We start from the raw sequence: 25,912 nt of genomic DNA, 5'->3' as shown, positions 1-25,912 counted from the left end.
TAACTCAGAGATGCAGACACACTGTTCCAGCAGTGGGTCCACGCGCGTTTCATTTAAAGCATCGAGATCGTTAGTTTTGGTTTTGTTTTGTTCCTCTTTCGTCCCTTTTGCGCTCTTGGTTTGCAGGCTGTTCGGTAATAAAGCTCGTTCGTTCACCTTTTCTCAAAGAATTGTGACTTTTTTTTACTTTTTACCTTTGTTCAGGAATTGTCGTATGCCGTGTGACTGTGCCATTACATGGTGACTCCTGGATGTTTACTGTTATTTGAAGGTTTACAGTAGTGTTCAGAATAATAGTAATGCTATGTGACTAAAAAGATTAATCCAGGTTTTGAGTATATTTCTTATTGTTACATGGGAAACAAGGTACCAGTAGATTTAGTAGATTCTCACAAACCCAACAAGACCAAGCATTCATGATATGCACACTCTTAAGGTTATGAAATTGGGCTATTAGTTAAAAAAAAAAGTAGAAAAGGGGGTGTTCACAAAAATAGTAGTGTGGCATTCAGTCAGTGAGTTCGTCAATTTTGTGGAACAAATAGGTGTGAATCAGGTGTCCCCTATTTAAGGATGAAGCCAGCGCCTGTTGGACATGCTTTTCTTTTTGAAAGCCTGAGGACAATGGGACGTTCAAGACATTGTTCAGAAGAACAGCGTAGTTTGAATAAAAAGTTGGTTGGAGAGGGGAAAACTTATATGCAGCTGCAAAAAATTATAGGCTGCTCATCTACAATGATCTCCAATGCTTTAAAATGGACAAAAAAAAACCAGAGATGCGTGGAAGAAAACGTAACACAACCATCAAATTGGATAGAAGAATAACCAGAATGGCAAAGGCTCACCCATTGATCAGCTCCAGGATGATCAAAGACAGTCTGGAGTTACCTGTAAGTGCTGTGACAGTTAGAAGATGCCTGTGTGAAGTGAATTTATTTGCAAGAATCCCTCGCAAAGTCTCTCTGTTAAATAAAAGACCTGTGCAGAAGAGGTTACAATTTGCCAAAGAACATATCAACTGGCCTAAAGAGAAATGGAGGAATATTTTGTGGACTGATAAAAGTAAAATTGTTCTTTTTGGGTCCAAGGGCCGCAAACAGTTTGTGAGACGACCCCCAAATGCTGAATTCAAGCCACAGTTCACAGTGAAGACAGTGAAGCATGGTGGTGCAAGCATCATGATATGGGCATGTTTCTCCTACTATGGTGTTGGGCCTATATATCGCATACCAGGTATCATGGATCATTTTGGATATGTCAAAATATTTGAAGAGGTCATGTTGCCTTATGCTGAAGAGGACATGCCCTTGAAATGGGTGTTTCAACAAGACAATGACCCCAAGCACACTAGTAAACGAGCAAAATCTTGGTTCCAAACCAACAAAATGAATGCCTCGCCGATGTGAAGAAATCATGAAAAACTGTGTTTATACAAATAAATACTAGTTTAGTGATTCACAGGATTGCTAAAAAAGCAGTTTGAACATAATAGTTTTGAGTTTGTAACGTCAACAGCAGATGCTACTATTATTGTGAACACCCCCTTTTCTACTTTTTTTTTTACTAATAGCCCAATTTCATAGCCTTAAGAGTGTGCATATCATGAATGCTTGGTCTTGTTTGATTTGTGAGAATCTACTGGTACCTTGTTTCCCATGTAACAATAACAATACATAGCACTACTATTATTCTGAACACTGCTGTATTTTGAACAAGTGAACAAAAAGTACTTGTGCTTCAGTAAAAGACAATGGTACTAAAGTTCAAATATGATATATATTTTTTATTCTTTCCTATTTTGCACACTAAAATAATCATGCCATTTCTTTACCAATTGTTAAGGTTACAAAGCCCAAATCTATAATTTGTAACTAAGAAATGCTCAGTTAGTTAAGTTTGTGCATGACATCTTTAAACTAAGGTAGCAGAAGAGCAATAAATAAAAACAACTAAACTGCTTCAATGATATTAAATTGTGATCTTAACTTGAAAAAATCTTGGATATTTGCACAAGTCTGCTGTATACATCATAGTGATTAGTCTGCCATTGACTTTAGGAAGATGTGGATTTTGACAGTAAAAAAAAAAAAACAAAAGCTTTTAAGATGGGTAATCACTTATATCAGATATTGTTCTTCAATTTGTTTGAACTACACTGTATTTGCAATCTACCCCAACAGTAGATTTCTGTAAAATGTATTGACTATACATGTACTATCTGCACAATACAGTTTGCCAAAGTTGTTTCTGTTAGTCACTTCATTAACCACATTCAGAAATACTGGTAATTTTGATACTCATAATGTAATGAGCATTTGCCTTTGCCTTGACAATAGTAACAATAGATGGTTGAAGATCATGTTATGCATTTAAATGACTTCTTCCAAATGTCACTGCATCACAATGTGGCTAATGGCATTTAGATGAGGAAATGGTTGTAAACTTGAACAAATAGTCCTATCTTCTAGCTTGCAACCGGCTATACTAAAAAACGAAATGGAGCCTGTTAATCACGAAATGGGGTAAAATGTAATGAAGTGGAGCAGACTGACCCAGACGGACTCCAAATATGATTAACTCTGATTCAGTTAAGTACTTTTATTTAATAATTTTTAAGCGAAATGGGGACTGATAATAATGAAATGGGGGTAAAACGTAACGAAATGGAGCAGACTGATTACATGTACTGAGCACATCTCACAAAAAACAAAAGCCAAACAATTAAATAAAACTACTTATTTGGAGTCGGTCTGGTTAACTCTGCTGCATTTCTTTACATTTTACCCCCATTTCACTCCATTTCGCATTTTAGTATGGCCCCTTTGGTCTTGTTAAATGTCTCTCTTGGCATACTCTAATAACACAGATACCTCTAAGGATAGAGGGGAATACACAGGAGATACATGTGTTAGTTGCATGAACAGAAAATTATTTCTTGGTGTCACAAAAATACTTGTTAACTTCGCTTACCATAAGTTGAGGGAACATTGGTGACTTTGGACACTGTGGGGTGCACAGCATCACTGGAGCATTCATCAACTTTCCCTCTCCTCGTTGAATGGTATGTTCCAGCTTTCACCTCATGAAATATTCGTACCATTGTACTCATAAACATTGATTATTTGTATAATGTTTGCCAGTCAGCATATATCAATTCCTGCTTCCTTAAAAATACTGCTGTTAACAATCATGATAATAATAACAGCAGCAACAATAATAGTAATAATAATTAATAATGCTACAATACAATTTTTGACAAACTCAAAAACAACCTGATAAAACCAACTAACAATGAACATCATCATCATCATATCCTGGGATTATTTACTGCTGCAGATGCCACCCCTGACTTCTGGTTGTCGTAGGAGAGCGAATCCCTGGGGTCGGGGTAGACAGCAGGCGACTAGCTCCTTGTACAGAGGCCCTCCAAGCAACTCGGTCCAGCGGGTCAGTGCTGGCCATGTTGCTGACTTTCATGTCGGCCTTGACACAGTCAGACCAGCTCTTCTTGGGTCTTCCTCGTCCTCTTCAACCAGGCATAGCCATACTTGTGATGGTGTTGATGGCTGAATCAGCACGCATGACATGACCGTACCAGCGGAGGCGTCAGGACCACAGTACGGTCGTCATGTCTTCTAGCCCCAGCCTGACGAGGAGCGAGTTGATGGGGACATCATCTGATGCCTTCACACCACACATCCACCTCACCATCACTTGGACGTTGCGCTGCAGTTGTTGCAGGTCCTCAGCATTTGGCGCCCAGGTCTCGCTTGGATACAAGTGCTGAGCGCACACAGGCAGTGTGCATCTCCCTTGTGTCTTGGGTGTGACATGCTTGGAGGTAAGGATGGGGAGCAGTTTCTTGAACTTGCCCCAAACACATCTGCATCTGTTGATGATGGCCAATTTGCTGCCTCCTCCACCGCATACCATGTCACCAAGGTAGCAGAAGCTTGGCTCTGCGTCCACCATGGTGCCGTCCACATCGACTTCAGTGAATGGGCGGCCATTGATTGGGTGAGCCTCATCAGTGCAGCGAAGACAGATGTACTCAGGGTCGGGGTAATGGCTCTACCGGGGGTTTTGCTGCACTTCTTGTGCACCCACATGTTGCAGAGGGTGCACAGGATGGAGTTGGCCTGGACTCCCTGGACTTACAGCAGACTGCACATGGGAACTTTCCAGAGTCCCTAAGTCAATCCATTGCAGCACCAGACACCATAAATTTGGTCTTACTCATGTTGACTCACAGCCCCTTGCTCTCCATGCCCTCCTTCCAAGCTTTGAGGCGGCTGACACACTCATCGAGGGAATCGACGATGATAGCAAGGTCATCTGCATAGAGAAGCTCCCATGGCAGGCCTGTGCGGAACTCCCTTGACACCGCTTCCAGGACGAGGATAAAGAGCAGGGGGCTCAGGACTGAGCCCTGGTGGACACCGACTCCCACAGAGAACTCGTCACTAAGCTGCCCATTGATGCGCATGTGGCTTCTCGCATGAGAGTACATGCCCTGGATGATGCGCACTGCCCACTCCTTTAACCCAACGCTCGTCATCACCCACCACAGCACTTTCCACGGTAGTCGGTCAAAAGAACATAAATATAGAAATGCAGAATGGTTTCCCGTGAACACCAAGTGACTCTCACACCCCCCACTTCATCCCTGTATCCTGTCAAAACACATTCTTTATATATTGTTTTAAACTGTTGAATGTTTGGACGCTGCTTTAACTCCCGACCCAAATTGTTCTACAATTGTTCCCACATAATTAAACATCCCCAATTCCAGTGAGGTTGAGACATTGTGTAAAATGTAAATAAAAACAGAATATAATGACTTGCAAATCCTCTTCAACCTATATTCAATTGACTACACCACAAAGACAAGATATTTAATGTTCAAACTGATAAACTCATCTTGAAATGGATGTCTGCAACATGTTTCAAAAAAGATGGGACAGTGGTATGTTTACCACTGTGTTACATCACCTTTCCTTCTAACAACACTCAATAAGCGTTTGGGAACTGAGGACACTAATTGTTGAAGGTTTGTAGGTGGAATTCTTTCCCATTCTTGCTTGATGTACGACTTCAGTTGTTCAACAAGCCGGGGTCTCCGTTGTCGTATTTTGCGCTTCATAATGCGTCACACATTTTCAGTGGGCGACAGGTCTGGACTGCAGGCAGGCCAGTCTAGTACCCGCACTCTTTTACTACGAAGCCACGCTGTTATAACACATGTAGAATGTGGCTTGGCATCGTCTTGCTGAAATAAGCAGGGACATCTCTGAAAAAGACGTTGCTTGGATGGCAGCATGTGTTGCTCCAAAACCTGGATGTACCTGTCAGAATTGTTGGTGCCATCACAGATGTGTAAGTTGTCCATGTCATGGGCACTAACACACCCCCATACCATCACAGATGCTGGCTTTTGAACTTTGTGCTGGTAACCATTTGGATGTTTTTTTTTTTTTTTCTCTCTTGTCTGGAGGACACAAGGTCCATGATTTCCAAAAATAATCTGAAATGTGGACTCATCAGACCACAGCACACTTTTCCACTTTGCATCTGTCCATTTCAAATGAGCTCGGGCCCAGGCGGCGGCGTTTCTGGGTGTTGTTGATGTATGGCTTTCGCTTTGCATGGTAGAGTTTTAACTTGCACTTGCAGATGTAGCGACGAACTGTGTTAACTGACAATGGTTTTCTGAAGTGTTCCTTAGCCCACGCGGTAAGATCCTTTACACAATGATGTCAGTTTTTAATGCAGTGCCGCCTGAGGAATCGAAGGTAACGGGCATTCAATGTTGGTTTTCGGCCTTGCCGCTTATGTGTAGAAAATTCTCCAGATTCTCTGAATCTTCTGATTATATTATGGACTCTAAATGCTGGAATCCCTAAATTCCTTGCAACTGAACATTGAGAAACATTGTTCTTAAACTGATGGCGGAGGATGGCGGAGCGCTAGCAGCGTCATGACAGCGCTAGCAGCAATTAAGAGATTATCGCCCCGTTTGCGCTTAAACTGCCTTGTTTCTGCTTACAATCGACTTTAGAATGATTAAGAGGTTTTACATTGTCATCTGACAGTTAATAATCACATTATTAGTGTGAAGTTCGCTGATCCACAGAATGACTTTTTCTCCAGTCGTGATCTGGACTTTCTCCTGTTAACGGAGACCTGGTTGAAACCAGGTGAAAATAGCGCCTTTTCTGAGCTTCTCCCCCCCGGCTGCTCGTTTTTCAGCTCCCCGCGAGCATCAGGTCGAGGCGGGGGTGTGGCCACGATTTTTAAAAACGGTTTTAAATGCCGATTTTTATCTTCTAATGCCTACTCCACTTTTGAACTTCAGTTGTTTGTGATGGAGTTCGACTGTCCTGTGCTCTGTGCTGTTGTTTATCGTCCACCAAAATTTAATAAGGGTTTTATTCAGGAGTTTTCTGAGTTTCTGGCAGATTTTATCCCAAAATATGACAAATTTTTGGTCTGTGGTGATTTTAATATTCATATCTGTTGTCCTTCTAATCAGCTGGCTGATGATTTTAAAAGCCTCCTGAACTCTTTTGGTCTAACACAAGTTGTGGATGGACCAACACATAATCTTGGACACACCTTGGACCTGGTTATTTCTTTTGGGCTCTCAGTTTCACTTAAGGACATATCAGACATTGCTATTTCAGATCACTTTCCTGTTATTTTTGAATTTATTGCTCCTCCATCTGCTAGTAAGCCACTTGTTCCTGTCTCTCGCCGCCGTTTGGTCACCTCCTCGACAGCGGGGGACTTTGCTGCTGCCTTCATGGACTCTCAGTTTTATGCCATGAATGGACTGGTTTCTCCATTACTCCCAGATAACATCCTCTCTTCTTTCCACTCTACATGCACAGTCATTTTGGACTCTGTTGCACCAATGCGCTGCAAATCCAGGAAATCAAAATCCGACCCCTGGTTAAATGCCACGACCCGTGCCTTCAGGCAACGCTGCAGACGGGCGGAGAGAAAATGGAAAAAGGACAAACTACAGGTGTCTCTGGGTTTTCTGAGGGACAGTCTAACTGACTATCAGAAGGCTGTGAAGGAGGCAAAAGCACAATATCTGTCTCATATTATTTCGAGCAGTTGTCATCGTCCCAGTGTGTTATTTCAGACTATAAACTCAGTTGTAAATCCACACACCTCTGTTTTGTTGGACGCTACAACCACAACCTGTGAGGAGTTTCTTCAGTTTTTATTGATAAGGTTTCATCAGTCAGACAGAACGCTGATCAGAGCTGTAATGTTGAGTTGTCTGCTCCTCGTGCACATTCTGCTGTGCTCGAACAGTTTGAGCCCATTTCTTTTGCATCTCTCGCTGATGTTGTAAAACACATAAAATCTACAAGTTGTCCTTTTGATGTTGTTCCAGCTAAGGTGCTGAAGGAGGTTTTTAATACTGTTGGGGCGGGTCTCCTAACTTTTATCAATGCTTGTCTTAGATCAGGGTCTGTTCCAGCTGCTTTTAAACATGCTGTGGTTCGACCTCTTCTTAAAAAACCTCACCTGGACTCATCAGTTTTATCCAATTTTAGACCTGTCTCTCATCTGCCATTTCTATCTAAGGTTTTAGAAAAGGTTGTCTTTTTACAGTTACAATCATTTTTAGAAGACAATCTCATCCTTGAAAAATTCCAGTCTGGGTTTAGATTGCGACACAGCACTGAGTCAGCACTTTTAAAAGTTCATAATGATATTACTCTGTCGGTGGATGCAGGGAATCCTGCTGTGCTGGTTCTGTTGGACCTCACAGCAGCCTTTGATACTGTGGATCACACAGTACTTGTTTCCCGGTTGGAACATTTTATTGGCATTCATGGTACTGCACTTGAGTGGTTTAGATCATATTTGGCTGAAAGGAGCTTTTCTGTCATGATTGGGGACCTTTCCTCATCAACTGCTCCTCTGTGCTGTGGAGTGCCGCAGGGATCTGTCCTTGGGCCGATTCTATTTTCTTTGTACATTCTGCCATTGGGGTCAATTATAACCCAGCACAATTTGTCCTTTCATTGTTATGCAGATGATCTGCAAATCTATCTGCCTGTGAGGACTAATGGGAGTGATGCTTTGTCATCATTATTTAATTGTATTCGTGATGTAAAGCAGTGGCTGTCCCGAAACTTCCTTTACCTGAATGATGGTAAAACTGAGATCATGGTGTTTGAGCGCACTGGCATACCAAATGTGGTAACACCAAATTTTGGTGCTTTGGCTAACTATGTAAAACCAGCTGTCAAGAATTTGGGAGTGATATTTGACAGCTGTTTGAGGTTCGATCAACAGATAAATTCTGTTGTCAAAGCTAGTTTTTTCCAACTTCGCCTCTTGGCTAAAATAAAGCACTTTCTCAGTAGATGTGATCTTGAGACGGCCATTCATGCTTTCATCAGCTCCAGACTTGATTATTGTAATGTACTTTATGCGGGCATTAATCAGTCGTCTCTTGTGCGTCTCCAGTTGGTGCAGAATGCTGCTGCTCGTCTTTTGACAAACACTTCTAGACGTGCGCATATTACGCCCATCCTATACTCACTCCACTGGCTTCCAGTTCGTTTTAGAATTGATTTTAAAATTTTAATGTTTGTTTTAAAGCTATTTATGGCCTTGCACCTCCCTACTTGTCTGAAATTTTAACTTTGCGCACCTACAGTAGGACGTTAAGGGCGTCTGGCCAGCTTTACTTAGATGTTCCAAGGTCAGATATAAACGCTGGGGTGATCATGCTTTCGCGGTAGCTGGTCCCAGACTGTGGAATGGGCTACCTCTTGAGTTACGTACTATTCCTGACCTAGCACTTTTTAAATCTAAGTTAAAGACTTATTTATTTAAACTGGCTTTTAACACTTAGTGGGGAGGTGACATGTTCTGTTATTTTTATGTTCTTTTTTTTATGTGTTGTTTTAAAATTTTATTTTATATGTGTTTTATTTTGTAAATTTGTGTTTTTAATGTTAAGCACTTTGGACACCAGTCGGTGCTGTAAAGCGCTTTATAAATAAATGTTGATTGATTGATTGATTGATCCACAGCAGGATTGTTTTCCACCGGCGCGGCTCCATTTGAAGCCCGAGGCGTCAGCGCACATACACCGGCGTGGCTCCACCTGAAGCCCGAGGCGCCAGCGCAGTTCCACCGGCGCGGCTTTACCAAGGCCCGAGGCGCCAGCGCGGAGTTATCTGACCATGGGTCCGAAGAAGGCACTGACAGCGGAGGAGGGAGACGATATCAAGAAGTCCCTGGACTTTTTGTCTGAGGAAATCTCTGTTGTTAAAATGCAGCAGAAATCCATTATGGAGCTGGTGGAAGAAGTGAAGGCTCTCCGGATCCAGAATGCCGAGAAAGACCGGCGTCTGGTGTACCTGGAGAACCGTGTTGCGGAGTTGGAACAGTACACAAGGATGAACGACGTTATTATTACAGGAATTCATATTAAACCTCGATCCTACGCACGGGCGGTGTCAGAAGACAGCGGAGGGGAGGCCAGCGAGCAGGAGGCCAGCTCAGTGGAACAACAGGTGGCTGACTTCCTGAAATCTAAAGATATTCAAATGGACTGTAATAACATTGAAGCGTGCCACCCCCTGCCCAGGAGAGAGGATGGAGACAAGCGAGCAGTTATAATGAGGTTTGTCAACAGCAAACATAAAATGGCATTGTTAAAACAGGGACGGAAACTCAAAGGAACAAACGTATTCATCAATGAACATCTGACCAAAAGAAACGCAGACATCGCCAGGAAAGCTTGTTTCTTAAAAAAGCAGGGAAAAATTCAACAGACATGGACATCCAACTGCAAAACATTTATCAAATTGAATGGAACACCAGAACAAGCGAAGGTTATGGTAATCAGGAACATCGAGGAACTGGACAAATACGACCAATAATGTATGAGGACACAAACACATCACAACACCATGACACAGACCAGAGGAACCTATTCATCTACTACATCTACATCTGGAGACAAGAAGGATATAACTCAAAGGATTGCTGATCATGGAAAAGTAGAACTGAGAACATTTAAATACACAGACCACAATGTACTGGACTTGGAGCACGATATAGACCCGGACAATAATTTCTTCTCAAATATCAATGACAGTTGTTGCTATTATACAGATGAACAGTTTAATCGGATCATTAAAACGGATAACAAATTATCAATAATCCATTTCAACAGCAGAAGTCTATATGCAAACTTTAACAACATTAAAGAATATTTAAGTCAGTTTAAAAAAAAATATTTAACATAATTGCTATATCAGAAACATGGATCAGTGAAGATAAAGGAATGGATTTTGAACTGGATGGATATTAATTTAACTGTGTAAACAGAAAGAATAAGAGTGGAGGAGGAGTGGCTGTGTATGTGGATAAGAACATGGATTATAAAATAGTAGACAATATGACAACTGTGATCGATAACTTATTAGAATGTATAACTATTGAAATATGTGAAGAAAAAAGCAAAAATGTATTAGTCAGCTGTATATATAGAGCACCAGGATCTAGTATTGAAACATTCACTGACTGTATGGAAAAACATTCTCAAAAACTAATCAAAAAACTGTGTTCATTTGTGGTGACTTAAATATTGATCTGCTCAATCCAAATAAGCATAAAATAACAGATGAATTTATCAATATAATGTACAGTATGAGTTTATATCCAAAAATCACCAGGCCAAGCAGAATTACATCCCATAGTGCTACCTTAATTGATAATATATTCAGCAGTGATATTGAGAATAACACTGTGAGTGGATTATTAATCAATGACATTAGTGATCATCTACCAGTTTTCATCGTTTATAATAGAAACCATCGGCGGAATCAGCCAGAGGAGAAAATAAAATACAGGCGAGTGTGGACAGAGGAAAACATGAACACACTAAAGAAGGATTTACAGGAGCAAAACTGGGAACAGGTATACAGTGAAAGTGATGTTGATAGTGCATATGAAACTTTTTTACAAATATTTACATCATTATATGATAAAAATTGTCCAATTAAACAAGACTACAGAAAACAAAAAATCCAAGATCGACCATGGATGACGAAAGGGTTACGAAATGCATGTAATAAGAAAAATACACTGTATAGAGAATTCATAAAACTAAAGACTAAGAGGCAGAAAATAGATATAAGAAATACAAAAATAGATTAACTAATATTATACGGGTATGTAGGAAGGAATATTATAGTAACATATAATAACAAAAACAATATTAAAGGAATATGGGATATATTAAATAGCATTATCAAAAATTGTAATAAAAACAGAGTTACCCTCAGTATTTCATTGATAATAATGTCAAGAAGGAAAATAAGGATGAGGTAGTCAACGGTTTTAATAATTTCTTTGTAAATATTGGACCAAGCTTGGCAGAAAAAATTCCTGATTCCCAACTTGAGGATTGGGATAATAATCTCATAGAAAGAAATCCCTGTTCAATGTTCCTTACAGCAGTGGATGGAAAAGAAATTATAGACATTGTGAATAATTGTAAATATAAAACATCTACCGATTTAAATGAAATTGATATGGTGGTGGTAAAACAGGTCATTGAATGGATTGCAGAACATACATCTGTAACTTATCATTTCAAACCGGTAAATTCCCCAATCAAATGAAAATAGCTAAGGTTGTGCCGCTGTATAAGACTGGGGATAGACACCACTTCACAAATTATAGACCTGTTTCTTTGCTTCCACAATTTTCCAAATTATTAGAAAAGTTATTCAATAATAGATTAGACAAATTCATAAATAAATATAAATTACTTACTGATAGTCAATATGGATTCAGAACACATAGTTCAACATCACTTGTATTAATAGAATCAGTTGAGGGGATTACAAACGCCATAGACCACAAATTACATTCAGTTGGAATATTTATAGACCTTAAAAAGGCTTTTGATACAATCAATCATGACATATTAATCAATAAACTTGAACAGTATGGGATTAGGGGGTTGGTGTTGCACTGGGTGAGAAGCTACTTAAGTAACAGAAAACAGTTTGTGAAGTTGGGGGAATATACATCATCATGCTTGGACAGTGTTTGTGGCGTCTCACAGGGGTCAGTATTGGGTCCAAAACTGTTTCTAATTTATATAAATGATATTGTCAATGTTTCCAAAATATTAAAATTAGTATTTATTTGCAGATGACACAAGCATTTTTTGTTCAGGGGGGGATTTGCAGGAGTTACTGAGGAGGATCAGTATAGAAATGGGAAAATTGAAAATATGGTTTGACAGAAACAAATTATCATTAAACTTAAGTAAAACAAAATACATGTTATTTGGCTATTGTAATACAGACATACAGGTTCAGTTACAAGTCGAGGGGGTAGATATTGAAAGGGTACATGAAAATAAGTTTCTGGGGGTGATAATAGATAAGATAAACTGGAAGACTCATATAAAACATATACAAAGTAAACTGTCAAGAAGCATTTCAGTTCTAAACAAAGCGAAACATATTCTGGACCACAACTCACTCCGCATTCTTTACTGCTCACTGGTTTTACCATATTTACAATACTGTGCAGAGGTATGGGGTAATACTTATAAAGGTACAACACAATCACAATCAGTAATGCAGAAAAGAGGTATAAGAATTATTCATAATACTGGCTATAGAGATCATACAAATCCACTATTTTTACAATCCAAAATCTTAAAATTCACAGACTTGGTTCATTTTCAAACCATACAAATCGTGTATAAAGCAATAAACAATTTACTTCCAGCAAATATTAAAAATATGTTTTTTAACAGATCAGGGGATTGCAGTCTGTGGGGGAAATTTAATTTAAAGCATCAGTGGGCACGAACAACATTAAAAGGTTTCTGTATTTCTGTCTGCGGGGTGAGGATGTGGAACAGATTGGGAGTGGGGCTCAAGCAATGTCCAGGCATGAGCCAGTTCAAACAGCGGTACAAAAATATGTTTTTTTCTAGGTATAGGGAGGAGGAAGGGTAATGAGGGTTAGGGTGTTTTTGTTTTTTGCTTCGGCTTGAAAATATATAGTATTTTGTATGTAAGAAGGTATGTGTAGGTGTATATTTATGTTTGTGTGTGTATATATATATATATATATATATATATATATATATATACGAGGTCTATTAGAAAAGTATCCGACCTTATTATTTTTTTCAAAAACCATATGGATTTGAATCACGTGTGATTACATCAGACATGCTTGAACCCTCGTGGGCATGCGAGAGTTTTTTCACGCCTGTCGGTTACGTCATTCGCCTGTGGGCAGTCTTTGAGTGAGGAGTGGCCCACCCGCTCGTCGATTTTTTTTTTCATTGTTTAGGAATGGCTCAGAGACTGTTGCTTTGTTTGATAAAAAATTTTTTCAAAACTGTAAGGCACAACTGAGTGGACACCATTCAATAAATTCAGCTGGTTTTCGGTAAAAATTTTAACGGCTGATGAGAGATTTTGGTATGGTAGTGTCGCTTTAAGGACGGTCCACGGCGCCTGACGGCGATCTGCGCTTCGAGGCGGCAGCGTCTCGCCGTTTCAAGTTGAAAACTTCCACATTTCAGGCTCTGTTGACGCAGTAAGTCGTCAGAGAACAGAGAACTTTCAGAAGAAGTCGGCATGAGGAGTTTATTCGGACATTCCATTGTTAACGGTCATTTTGTAATGAAAGAACGTGCGGGCAGAGTCGCATGTCGGGCCGGACCCGACCGCGGGGGGTCGCGGCAGGAAAAACACCTCCATTGGAAATCTTAACGGGCAAGTTGGAACATGCCCAAGCTGTTAAACAATTTCTCAGTTACTCACTTGTTGAAAGCCATTAAAAGCCGCCTGAATTCTACAAATGGTTTTCAACACGGAGGTGTTTTTCCTGTCGCGGCGCACACAGATTTGCCGAGTCGTCACGGAACCGACTCGGCGAATTTGCGCGTATGTCTTTCATTAAAAAAATGTCCCTAAACAGTGGAATGTCCGCATAAATTCCTCATGCCGGCCTCTTCTGAATCTTCTCTGTTTTCTCACGTTGTCCTGGGTGAATTAAGCCTTAAATTAGGATGTTTTCAGCTCGAAACAGGCCGACGACAGCACCTGGAAGCGCTGCAGGACGTCCCGCTCCGTGGAAGTCCTTACACCGACAGAAACACCCCATAATCTCTCATCAGCCGTTAAACTTTTCACAGAAAACCAGCTTAATTTCTCGAATAGTGTCCACTCGGATATTCCTCACAGGTCCAGAAAAAATTTTGATAAAGCAACGCGCGCCGTCTCGAGCAGCGTGTGAAACAAAGGAATTCAGCCGAGAGGGCGGGACCACATCTCACTCAAGGCCTGCCCATAGGGAAATGACGTCACCGACACGCGTGAAAAAACTCACGCATGCGCACGAGGGTTCAAGCATGATTGGTGTAATCGCATGTCATTCAAATCCATATAGTTAAAAAAAAAATAAATAAAAGGGTCGGTTTATTATCTAAGAGACCTCGTATATTGGTTTAGGTGTGTAGGAATCTATGTGTATATGTGGCAAAGGGGGTATTACTGGTTGTGGGGAAGAAGAGGTAGGGATAAATAAGCTGATGCTTCACCCTACCCCTTTTCGGACATGTTGGGTACACAGTAGGAACTTTTTTGTTGTTTTTCACTGATCTATCTTGTATTTGTTGTTGTATCAAATGTTCAAAATAAACAGTTTTCATTCATTCAAACTGTTGGACAAAGTGGTGTTCCTCACCCCATCTTTGCTTGTGAATGGCTGAGCCTCTTGGGGATGCTCCTTTTATACCCAATCATGACACTCACGTGTTTCCAGTTCGGTGTTCTTTGAGCATTCGTCGGCTTTCCCAGTTTTTTGTTGCCTCGTCCCAACTTTTTTGAAATGTGTTGCAGGCATCCATTCCAAAATGACCAAATATTTGCACAAAAACAATAAAGTTTATCAGTTTGAACATTAAATATCTTGTCTTTGTGGTGTATTCAATTAAATATAGGTTGAAGAGGATTTGCAAATCATTGTATTCTGTTTTTATTTACATTTTACACAACGTCCCAACTTCATTGGAATTGGGGTTGTACGCAGAATCTTTTTTTTGTTTGTACAGATTTTATTAATTTTGAAGTTCTTTCCCCTCTTAATTCATATCCCTCCTCTCGATCAGTTATTGCCCCAGATCTCTACACAGTAATTGAAATCCGGTAAGACAATGGAACAGTATAGGGTGTGGAGTGATTTATGATCCAGAACATGTTTTGCTTTGTTTAACACTGAAATGCTTCTTGTTAATTTGGTTTGTATATATTTGATGTGTGGTTTCCAACTGATTTTCTCATCTACTGTTGCCCCAAGAAATTTATTTTCATTAACCCTTTTAATCTGCACCCGATTTATCTGTATTTGCACTTGCTCATTCCCTCTGCAGTTCCAGAATAACATTTTTGTGTAATGACAATTTGTTTTATGAAACCATAATTTCAGTTTGTTCATTTCTTCAGTGATTTTCTCCAGCATTTTCTCCTTAACTATCTGCCAAACTAGAAAACTGCTGCATCCTAGTAAGGGCAAAATACTACTAGAGTTATTTTGAATAAGGAAACTTTTTTTTTTTTTTTCTCACCAAAATGGGTGCTGCACTCACTGCAGTTTATTGCCTGGAATAGCCCCATATTGTATTTCACAGCTTCTATGTAGAATTCAAAAATTTTGAGTTTCAGCTTTTTTTTTTTCACCACTTTCATCCCTGATTTACAGTATGCATCCAAATGCACAGCAACCTGGCATTTTCAGTGAACAAATAAATAAATAACCTGGATTTACATGCAGATAGTAGTGAACAGTCAGGTGACCTCTTTTTTTTTTCTGGCTCATCATGTCGCTACTCTCTGAATAAAGGGACTGTGGGTGGGGGGGTGGGGGCATCAGTGTCTGTGCGTGAACCTTTGAGTGGAGCAAAACAGATTTTCTCCACTTAGTTGTGCTGCTGACTGTAGGTTTTCAGTAATGCAGTTGTGGCAAGGATTTCTTTTTACAGTTGTGCTCAAAAATGTACATACCCTGGCAGAATTTTTGCTTTTTTAGCCATTTTTAAGAGAATATGAATGACAACACGAAAACATTTTTTTTCACTCATGGTTAGTGGTTGGGTGAAGCCATTTATTGTCAGAAAACTGTTTCCTCTTTTTAAATCTACCCAAATGACCCTGATCCAAAGTTTACATGCCCCTGTTCTTAATACTGTGTATTGCCCCTTTAACATCAACGACGGCTTCAAGTCTTTTGTGGTAGTTTTGGACGAGGTTCTCTGATGGTAAAGCTGCCACTGAATATGTCTTGGACTTTATTTATATTAATTACAAAGAAATACAAACAGTACGGCACTTTATGGTAAATCTCCATGGAGTAGACAGTTCTCAAAAACTGAGTGACTGTGCAAGAAGGAGAAGAGTGAGGAAAGCCACCAAGACACCCAGACAACCCAGGAGAAGTTATGGGTTTATGTGGCTGTGATTGGAGAAATGATGCACAGTACAAGCTTTGCATTTTGTATCACTACTCCTAGCTTCATCGTGGAGTAGAGCAGAGAATGATTTTCTTTCACCAAAACAGATCAAATCCAGGCTTGCATTTCAGATGTACAGTAGTGTTCAGAATAATAGTAGTGCTATGTGACTAAAAATATTAATCGTGGTTTTGAGTATATTTCTTATTGTTACATGGGAAACAAGGTACCAATAGATTCAGTAGATTCTCACAAATCCAACAAGACCAAGCATTCATGATATGCACACTCTTAAGGCTATGAAATTGGGCTATTAGTAAAAAAAAAAAAAGTAGAAAAGGGGGTGTTCACAATAATAGTAGTGTGGCATTCAGTCAGTGAGTTCGTCAATTTTGTGGAACAAACAGGTGTGAATCAGGTGTCCCCTATTTAAAGATGAAGCCAGCACCTGTTGAACATGCTTTTCTCTTTGACAGCCTGAGGGAAAATGGGATGTTCAAGGCATTGTTCAGAAGAACAGCATAGTTTGATTAAAAAGTTGATTGGAGAGGGGAAAAATTATAGGCTGTTCATCTACAATGACCTCCAATGCTTTAAAATGGACACAAAACAGATACGCATGGAAGAAAACCACCAAAATGGATAGAAGAATAACCAGAATGGCAAAGGCTCACCCATTGATCAGCTCCAGGATGCTCAAAGACAGTCTGGAGTTACCTGTAAGTGCTGTGACAGTTAGAAGACGCCTGTGTGAAGCTAATTTATTTGCAAGAATCCCCCACATAGTCCCTCTGTTAAAAGACATGTGCAGAAGAGGTTACAATTTGCCAAAGAACACATCAACTGGCTTAAAGAGAAATGGAGGAATATTTTGTGGACTGATGAGAGTAAAATTGTTCTTTTTGGGTCCAAGGGCCGCAGACAGTTTGTGAGATGACCCCCAAACTCTGAATTCAAGCCACAGTTCACAGTGAAGACAGTGATGCATGGTGGTGCAAGCATCATGATATGGGCATGTTTCTCCTACTATGGTGTTGGGCCTATATATCGCATACCAGGTATCATGGATCAGTTTGGATATGTCAGAATACTTGAAGAGGTCATGTTGCCTTATGCTGAAGAGGACATGCCCTTGAAATGGGTGTTTCAACAAGACAATGACCCCAAGCACACTAGTAAACGAGCAAAATCTTGGTTCCAAACCAACAAAATTAATGTTGTGCAGTGGTCTGCTCAATCCCCGGACCTAAATCCAATTGAGAACTTGTGGGGTGACATCAAAAAAGCTGTTTCTGAAGCAAAACCAAGAAATGTGAATGAATTGTGGAATGTTGTTAAACAATCTTGGAGTAGAATAACAGCTGAAAGATGCCACAAGTTGGTTGACTCCATGCCTCGCAGATGTGATGAAATCATGAAAAACTGTGGTTATACAACTAAATACTAGTTTAGTGATTCACAGGATTGCTAAAAAAAAAAAAGCAGTTTGAACATAATAGTTTTGAGTTTGTAGCATCAACAGCAGATGCTACTATTGTGAACACTTTTTTTCTACTTTTTTTTTTTTTTACTAATAGCCAATTTCATTGCCTTAAGAGTGTGCATATCATGAATGCTTGGTGTTGTTGGATTTGTGAGAATCTACTGAATCTACTGGTACCTTGTTTCCCATGTAACAATAAGAAATATACTCAAAACCTGGATTAATCTTTTTAGTCACATAGCACTACTATTATTCTGAACACTACTGTACCTTCTGGCAAATGTAGCTAAACTTGCAGGTCTTCTTTTTAAGAAAATCCTCCTCTATACCACTTCATCATGAAGATGGATAACTGGGTATACAAAATGCAAAGCTTGTACTGTGCATAATTTCTCCAATCACAGCCAGGTAAGCCTATAACTTCTTCTGGGTGTCTTGGTGGCTTTCCTCACTCTTGTACTTCTTGCACATTCACTCAGTTTTTGAGAATTGTCTACTCCATGCAGATTTACCATAGAGTGCCATATTGTTTGTATTTCTTTGTAATTGATGTAAATAAAGTCCAAGACATATTCAGTGGCAGCTTCACCATCAGAGAGCCTTGTCCACAACTACCACAAAAGACTCCAAGCTGTCATTGATGTTAAAGGGGGCAATACACAGTATTAAGAACAGGGGTATGTAAACTTTTGATCAGGTTCATTTGGGTAGTTTTCTTATTTTGATTTATAAAGAGGAAACACGGTTGTTTGACAATAAATGGCTTCACCCAACCACTAGCCATGAGTGGGGAAAAAAAACATTTTTGTGTTGTCATTCATATTCTCTGAAAAATGGCCAAAAACGCAAAAATTCTGCCAGGGTATGTAAACTTTTAGCACAACTGTATTTGAAAATTGATTCCACTGAGTCAATATTGTGTAACTCTCTGTCCTGATCTTTGGCAGGACTTGATTCAAACCAGCTGAAACCGGCTAAAGAGTGTACACCAATTGAATATCCCAAACCTGACGGCAAGCTAAGCTTTGACCTGCTGTCCTCTGTGGCCTTGAGTGGCACCAACCACGAGGGGGACCAGCCACCCCACCTGACCTTAAAGGACGACAGTGTTCCTGTGGATCAGAATTTGGCGATATACGACGGGCCCGAGCAACGTTTCTGCCCTGCAGGTAACGACAACTTGGCTTCACAGGAGCCGCTCCTCCATTGTTTTTTTGTTTGTTTGTTTTTTTCTTTTTCTTTTTTTAGGATGTGTAGTGGAAAGGTGATGTAACACTTTCACCAATGTTTTTCACACACAATTTCTAAATTAGTCTGTTTGCTGTCTCTGATGTCCTGAAATATAAATTAATGCTAACGGTGAGGCTATTAATCTCTTTTTATTCAATAATGAACAGCACAGAAAGGAAAAACAATCACCACCCTTTGATTGTAAGATGATTGAAATGCTGTAACACTTTCATGAATTCTAGGATGGTTTGCAGAGTGCGATGATTCTTCTTATTCCTGCAGTGTCAGCTGGCTCATTTGCAGTGTCACAGGTGTGATTAAGAACCTATAAATACAATAGTCTGCCAACTTTGTGGAAACTTGATTAAGTTTTCCGAGTGGCTCCCTTTAATGGAAGCTCAGATGTTGAAAGCAGACAGGCAGCTGGGCTCTCTGTGCTTCATAAAGGCGAGTCGCCGCAGAGCCGGTTGGAAAACCACAGAACACAATTAGAGTGGAAACATCTGACAGCGGCACGTTTTAGGTTAGTGAGGTTAATCATTTTTATAATGACTCACGGGTGTAACAACACTTAGTGGCATAAGTGTGTAATTGGTGGTGAGGCAGCTGTCGAGATGCCATACAGCACCCCCCCCACACACACACATACACACACAAACAATACTGCTGTAAGCAGTGCCACTTATGTTTACTTGTTACACTGTACAGGAGTAACTGGCAGAGTTGATAAAGAACATTTACATAAGTTTGCATACACTTTGGACAAAAACCTTCAACCTCAATTTTCCACTGCTGCACGTATTCAGTTTCATTCGGTTTACAGTTAAGTAGAGCTGCCACGATTAATCAGTTATTAGATTAATCATGAACTATTTTGCTGATTGATTAATATGAATATTTTCTGGTTTCTTAATTCCTTTTGCTGGTGAAATCAGTATCTTTGGGTTTTGGGCAAAACAGAATATTTGAGGACGTCATATTGGGTTTTGTGAAACACTGATTCATTAATAGATTCATCCAGAAAATAATCAACTGATTAATTGATAATGAAGATAATTAGGTGCAGATTTGCAGTGGTTAAATGGTAAATGGACTGCATTTAAATAGCGCTTTTCCATCTGCATCACACACTCAAAGCGCTTTACAATAATGCCTCACATTCACCCCAATCTCAGGCTGCTAACATAAAAGGCGCTCACTACGCACTGGGAGCAACTAGGGGATTAAGGACCTTGCCCAAGGGCCCTTGGTGATTTTCAGGTCAGGCTGGGATTTGAACCAAGGATCCTCTGGTCTCAAGCTCAATGCTTAACCACTAGACCATCACCTCCCCTGGTGATGGTCTAGTGGTTTACTGGTTTACATACACCAAGAAGAATGTTTGAAACAGCATTGAAATTCATGATTCCAGCTTCAAAATTATGACTGCGCATAACGAGGGGTTAAATGGGGCTGATTAAAATGGCTTTGTTTTTGTCCTAGTGATCAACACAACTTTTAACTTTTTTATGTGGATTTTGGATTGATGGTGACCTGTTTGGCTTTCCAGGTCATAGTAATGGGGCAGTCTCTAGAAGGTGCACAGTGTCACATTTCAGTCTGATGCCTCCAATTCCTAACTTGTGATCTCCATTCATTTGGAGAAAGTTGGTTAAACACCAGGCCCAGTTTTCTTTTTTTTTTTTTTTGTAAAAAGCAAAAAAAAAAATTTCACCATGTTTTTTTCTGTCTCTTCTTGTGATGACATCATCCATTTGAGCTGTGCTCTTATTGTGAAAGAGTCTTGTGCAAGAAAGTCAGTGTTCTGTGACAGTGGTTAGCTTTGTACAAGCAACAGTCACACTGTGAACAATCTGCTTTCAGTTTGTTTATTTTTGTCTGACAAAAGTCATTTCTGCATCTGCAAAATGAGTTCCTTGTCAGCTGATGTCTGCAAATTGCGACAGAAGGTTTTCTGCATTTTCAAAACTTTGAGCAGAGATAGAGAACTGCCTGCACCTTTGCTTCCCAGTTTGTGCTCTGCTTGTTTTTTAATTATTGCTGTGGCTGTCTGATGGATCATTCTGGCTTTCTGATTGAACAAATCTCTAGCACTAGCTGAGAAAAGACCAGCACAGGAGCGCAATCTCTCTCTTTCTCTTTCTCCCTTGGTCACACAAACAGTGAACAAACATGGCGTCGTGCTTTCAAACCACTACCAAACTTCTGAAATCCAGAATTTCAATAAACTGGGAAAATTATTCTGGTCATTGCATTCTCTGTGGAAATGTTACATAGTCTGTAGAGTGCTTAAATTGAGAGAGTGGGGTCAACTCAAAACATGGTGCCATTTTGGTTCCAACTGCGCTGAACTACTGAATGAACCTTTTATGTTTTCAGCATTTTCTTTAAAATCATTTAACCACATACAGCAACACATCCTCACATCACTCCTAAAAACCTGAAGCCACAGGTGCTATCAAAATAAATAAAAACATAATTAAATGAACAATAAATTTAACTCTAAAAACACAGCTGACTTTATTTTCTCAAATGTTTCTTCTGTTTGGATCTGAAGGGAATCTGCATATCTTGAAGCCCTTGCTGTCTATTTGTGCCTCAAAATGCACAGCAACCCGGCATTTTCAACAAATAAATAAATAAAATAGCTGGATTTCCATGCAGACAGATTAACAGCAAACACTATCAAGATGGCACAAGGAGTCACATGACCAGTTTTTTTTTTTTTTTTTTTAACTCGTCACTTCCCCACTCTCTCAATTAATGTACAAATTGCAGGACCTCCCAGACTACTTCAAAAACAAAAAGTGAATTATTCTCTGGAAAATATGATACTAGATGTTGTTTTGGTTCTCTTTCAGTGATGTAAAGTTTGTATGTCCCTGAGCTTCTTATGTTTTGATCTTGTTAGATTGTACAATTGCTTGTGGTTCCATAACACCAAAGGATTAACCACCCTTGTGATATCCAAAGTTTTGCCACAGAAGTCTTGTCTTAACCCCCCACCCCCACCCCCACTGTTAAATGCAATAAAACACTCGTCATTCAATTAGAATCTTAAATACAGCCAAGGGTTCACAGATTACACCATTCAGTTTCATTTTATTTTCATTTATATAGTGCCAAATCACAACAAAGTTGCCTCAAGGCTTTTCACACAAGGTCTAACCTTACCAACCCAGAAGCTCTCTCAAGTAATTCCATCCATTTCTGGAATCTTCAGTGCTGTTCAAGTGTGTGTATTATGTAACACGGTGAACCGCTGCAAATCTGACAGTAAATTTAAAGTGAAATAAATCTCCATCCATTTCTGGAATCTTCAGTGCTGTTTAAGTGTGTGTATTATGTAACACGGTGAACCACTGCAAATCAGACAGTAAATTTAAAGTGAAATAAATGTTTTAACTTTAAAAATTAAGTTCCTTCAGCTTTTTTTCCCCACTCTGGTTTGCCACAGTAGATCCCAGATGTATTTGCATGTTGTTGTTTTTTGGGGGGAGGGGGGGGGGGGGGGGGGCTTGGTTTACTTTTACAGAGGATGCCCTTTCTGGCATACTAACTACATATTATATGGAAATAAAGTAGACTGCATACTAACTGAACACATTATTTGTCGGCTGGCAAAACTGAGTTTGGAGGGTTTTAGACCAGGTGTATTTGAACCTATAGACCAGCAACTTTTAGGTTTCTTTTATTTCAGGGTGAGTTTAATATTTCCTCGTTACTTTCTCTCCTAGGTGTGTATGAGTATGTTCCCTTGGAAACAGGAGATGGGATGAGATTACAAATCAACGCTCAGAATTGTGTCCACTGTAAGACCTGTGATATCAAGGATCCAAGCCAAAATATCAACTGGGTTGTGCCTGAAGGTGGTGGTGGACCAGCCTATAATGGAATGTGATTTTGTTTTTCTTTCTTTATCTCCTCACCAGGGCCAAGGTATGATATCATGTTGTTTTAAGTTTTGGCAAATGTATGAAATAAGATTTTTATATAGCTGCAGTTTGGTGCGTTCAAAATATTTAACTGCCGAAGGTAAGGGATCAGATCACCCGCTTAAATTGTGAAGCCCAAATAAAAAAAAAACAAAACCATCTTTAAAATGTTGGTTTTTGCCTCATATTAAGGCTATTTAAAAAAAGACAATTGAGACTAAATGGACTTGTGCCTTTTAAATCATAAGTACTTGACTTTCATGTGTATGTGCTGCAAAGATGACATTTCCTATGAAATCTTCTGTAATGGAACAAATAGTTCAGGCATGCCGTTTTTGCAATTTGCTGCCAGCAGTCGCAGCCCAGTGACAGACTACCCTAATGGACATTCAGCCATGTTGTAGGTGTGCTGTATGTATACTTCTGACCATGTCTTGATTCCAGGAACGCTTAAATAACGTGCACCAAATTGTTGGTTGTCACCCCACCAAAAGTGTTTGTTGTACAACCATTCTGCTTCAGGAGAACAACAGTTTCAGGGTTCTCCTTACCAATCCACAACAGGGTGTGATGCCCTGCCAGCAACAGTGGCCACCCAGTTCACTGCCTGTGCCGTTATGGTACTTGATGCTCTCAGTTTTTTCCCCCTTTTCAATATGCATGCAGATCAGTGCATGAGTGCAAATTTACTGGGGGATAGTAGTATATCTACTGAATGAACTCATTCTATGATGGATGTGTTTTCTTCTCTCTCCATGGTAAAGTTTTCCAGAATGATTCCGTCATAATATTAAACACTTCATGCTCGCAGTTATTTACCATGCATCCGGAAACTATTCACAACACTTAACTTTTATCACATTTTATGTAACAGCCTTATTCCAAAAGGGAGTAAATTCATTTTTCCCCCTCAAATTTCTACTCTTAACAACCTATCACCTGTCTTTGGGCAGTTTGGGCCATTCCTCTTTGCAGCATCTCTCAAGCTCCATCGGGTTGGATGGGGAGTGTCCATACACAGTCATTTTCAGATCTCTCTAGAGTTTTTATATCCGATTCAGCTCTGGGTTCTGGCTGGGCCACTCAAGAACATTCACAGTTTCCCTGAAGCCATTCCTTTGATATCTTGGCTATGTGTTTAGGGTCATTGTCCTGCTGAAAGATGAACAGTAGCCCCAGTCTGAGGTCAAGAGCGCTCTGGAGCAGGTTTTCATCCAGGATGTCTCTGTACATTGCTGTATTCATCTTTCCCTCAATCCTGACTAGACTCCTAGTTCCTGCCGCTGAAAAACATCCCTACAGCATGATGCTGCCACCACGCTTCACTGTAGGGATGGTGCTTGGTTTTCTCCAAACATGATGCCTGGAATTCACGCTAAATAGTTCAGTCTTTGTCTCATCAGACCAGAAAATTTTGTTTCTCATGGTCTGAGAGTCCTTCAGGTCCCTTTTAGCAAACTTCAGGTAGGCTGCCATCTGCCTTTTACTAAGGAGTAGGGCTGCAGCTATAGAATATTTTTGAGATAAAGTATTCCAACAATTATTTAATCGAGTAATCGGACGAAAAGTACTTTTGCATTTTTAAACTTCAGTAGTCCAGTGCTCTCCCTAAGCAATGGCACAGTGTCACTGCAACATCACACAGATTGTCAAATTTAGTGTATTCGTTTCTCTTTTCCTGGGTAATTTTTTTTCACTTCTTTACAAGTTTTGGATCTTTCCCGGTGTCAGGAACTCAGCACTCCCCTGACACCAAACTGTAAGCACAGTCAGTTGGTCGTCAGTCAGTCAGGCTGCACATGAACGTGAGCACAGCCTGTAGAAAAACTGGACTCTGGGGTGCAGCTTTTCCACAAAAGCCACATTGATAAATCCACTCTGCACCCTGTCAAAGAAAACTCTAATCCAATCCGAATAAAGGCGGTTTTTGAATCAACTTGATTGACTTAAATTACACGTACAGCAGAGTAGCCAGCAGACCAAACCATGTATTTTTTAAAAATACACAAACGCACTGCTTCACTTTAAATGCACAGTAAGTCAGCATTCGAAAAGTTGCAGCTTCTGGTGCTATTTTCATTAGCTCTTACAAGGCTTATGCACATGTTCTAGTCTTCTGTATTTTTGCGGGGGGGGGGGGGGGGGGGGGTTACAGTGCCACACACAGGCCTGGCATATGTACTACAATGTTAAATGGAGCTTCGAGGCACAGAATTTTCCTCAAACTTTTTTTGGAACCAAATTATTCGAGTTACTCGACTAATCGTTTCAGCCCTACTAAGGAGTGGCTTCCATCTGGCCACCTGATTGGTGGATCGCTGCAGAGATGGTTGTTCTTCTGGAAGGTTTTCTCTCCACAGAGGAATGCTGGAGCTCTGACAGAGTGACCATCAGGTTCTTGGTCACCTCCCTGACTAAGGCACTTCTCCCCCGATCGCTCAGTTTAGCTTTGGAAGAGTCCTGGTGGATCTGAACTTCTTACATTTATGGATGATGGAGGCCACTGTGCTCACTGGGACCTTCAAAGCAGCAGCAATGTTTCTGTACCCTTCCCCAGATTTGTGCCTCAACACAATCTTGTCTTGGGGTCGACATACAATTCCTTTGACTTCATGCTTGGTTTGTGTTCTGACATGCACTGTCAACTGTGGGACCTTATATGTAGACAGGTGTGTGTCTTTCTAAATCATGTCCAATCAGCTGAATGTACCCCAGGTGGACTCCACTTAA

The 25,912-nt window shown here is 40.1% G+C and overlaps 1 protein-coding gene across 1 annotated transcript in view; it reads left to right on the top strand.

Moving 5' to 3' along the window:
- The window catches only part of etfdh (electron transfer flavoprotein dehydrogenase), a 46,773-nt gene extending 23,339 nt beyond the window's left edge, over positions 1-23,434 (top strand). Inside the window, exons 12-13 of the mRNA XM_034182095.1 lie at positions 18,965-19,186; positions 22,985-23,434. Of these exons, the coding sequence (XP_034037986.1) occupies positions 18,965-19,186; positions 22,985-23,148 (386 nt within the window). The 3' untranslated portion in view covers positions 23,149-23,434. The remainder of the gene's footprint in view (positions 1-18,964; positions 19,187-22,984) is intronic.
- The last annotated feature ends 2,478 nt before the right edge of the window (positions 23,435-25,912 follow it).

This window comes from Thalassophryne amazonica, chromosome 11 (assembly GCF_902500255.1).
Source record: "Thalassophryne amazonica chromosome 11, fThaAma1.1, whole genome shotgun sequence".
In the NCBI taxonomy this organism is placed as follows: domain Eukaryota; kingdom Metazoa; phylum Chordata; class Actinopteri; order Batrachoidiformes; family Batrachoididae; genus Thalassophryne; species Thalassophryne amazonica.
Note: the sequence above shows the minus strand (reverse complement) of the source record. Positions and strands in the feature narration are given on the sequence as shown.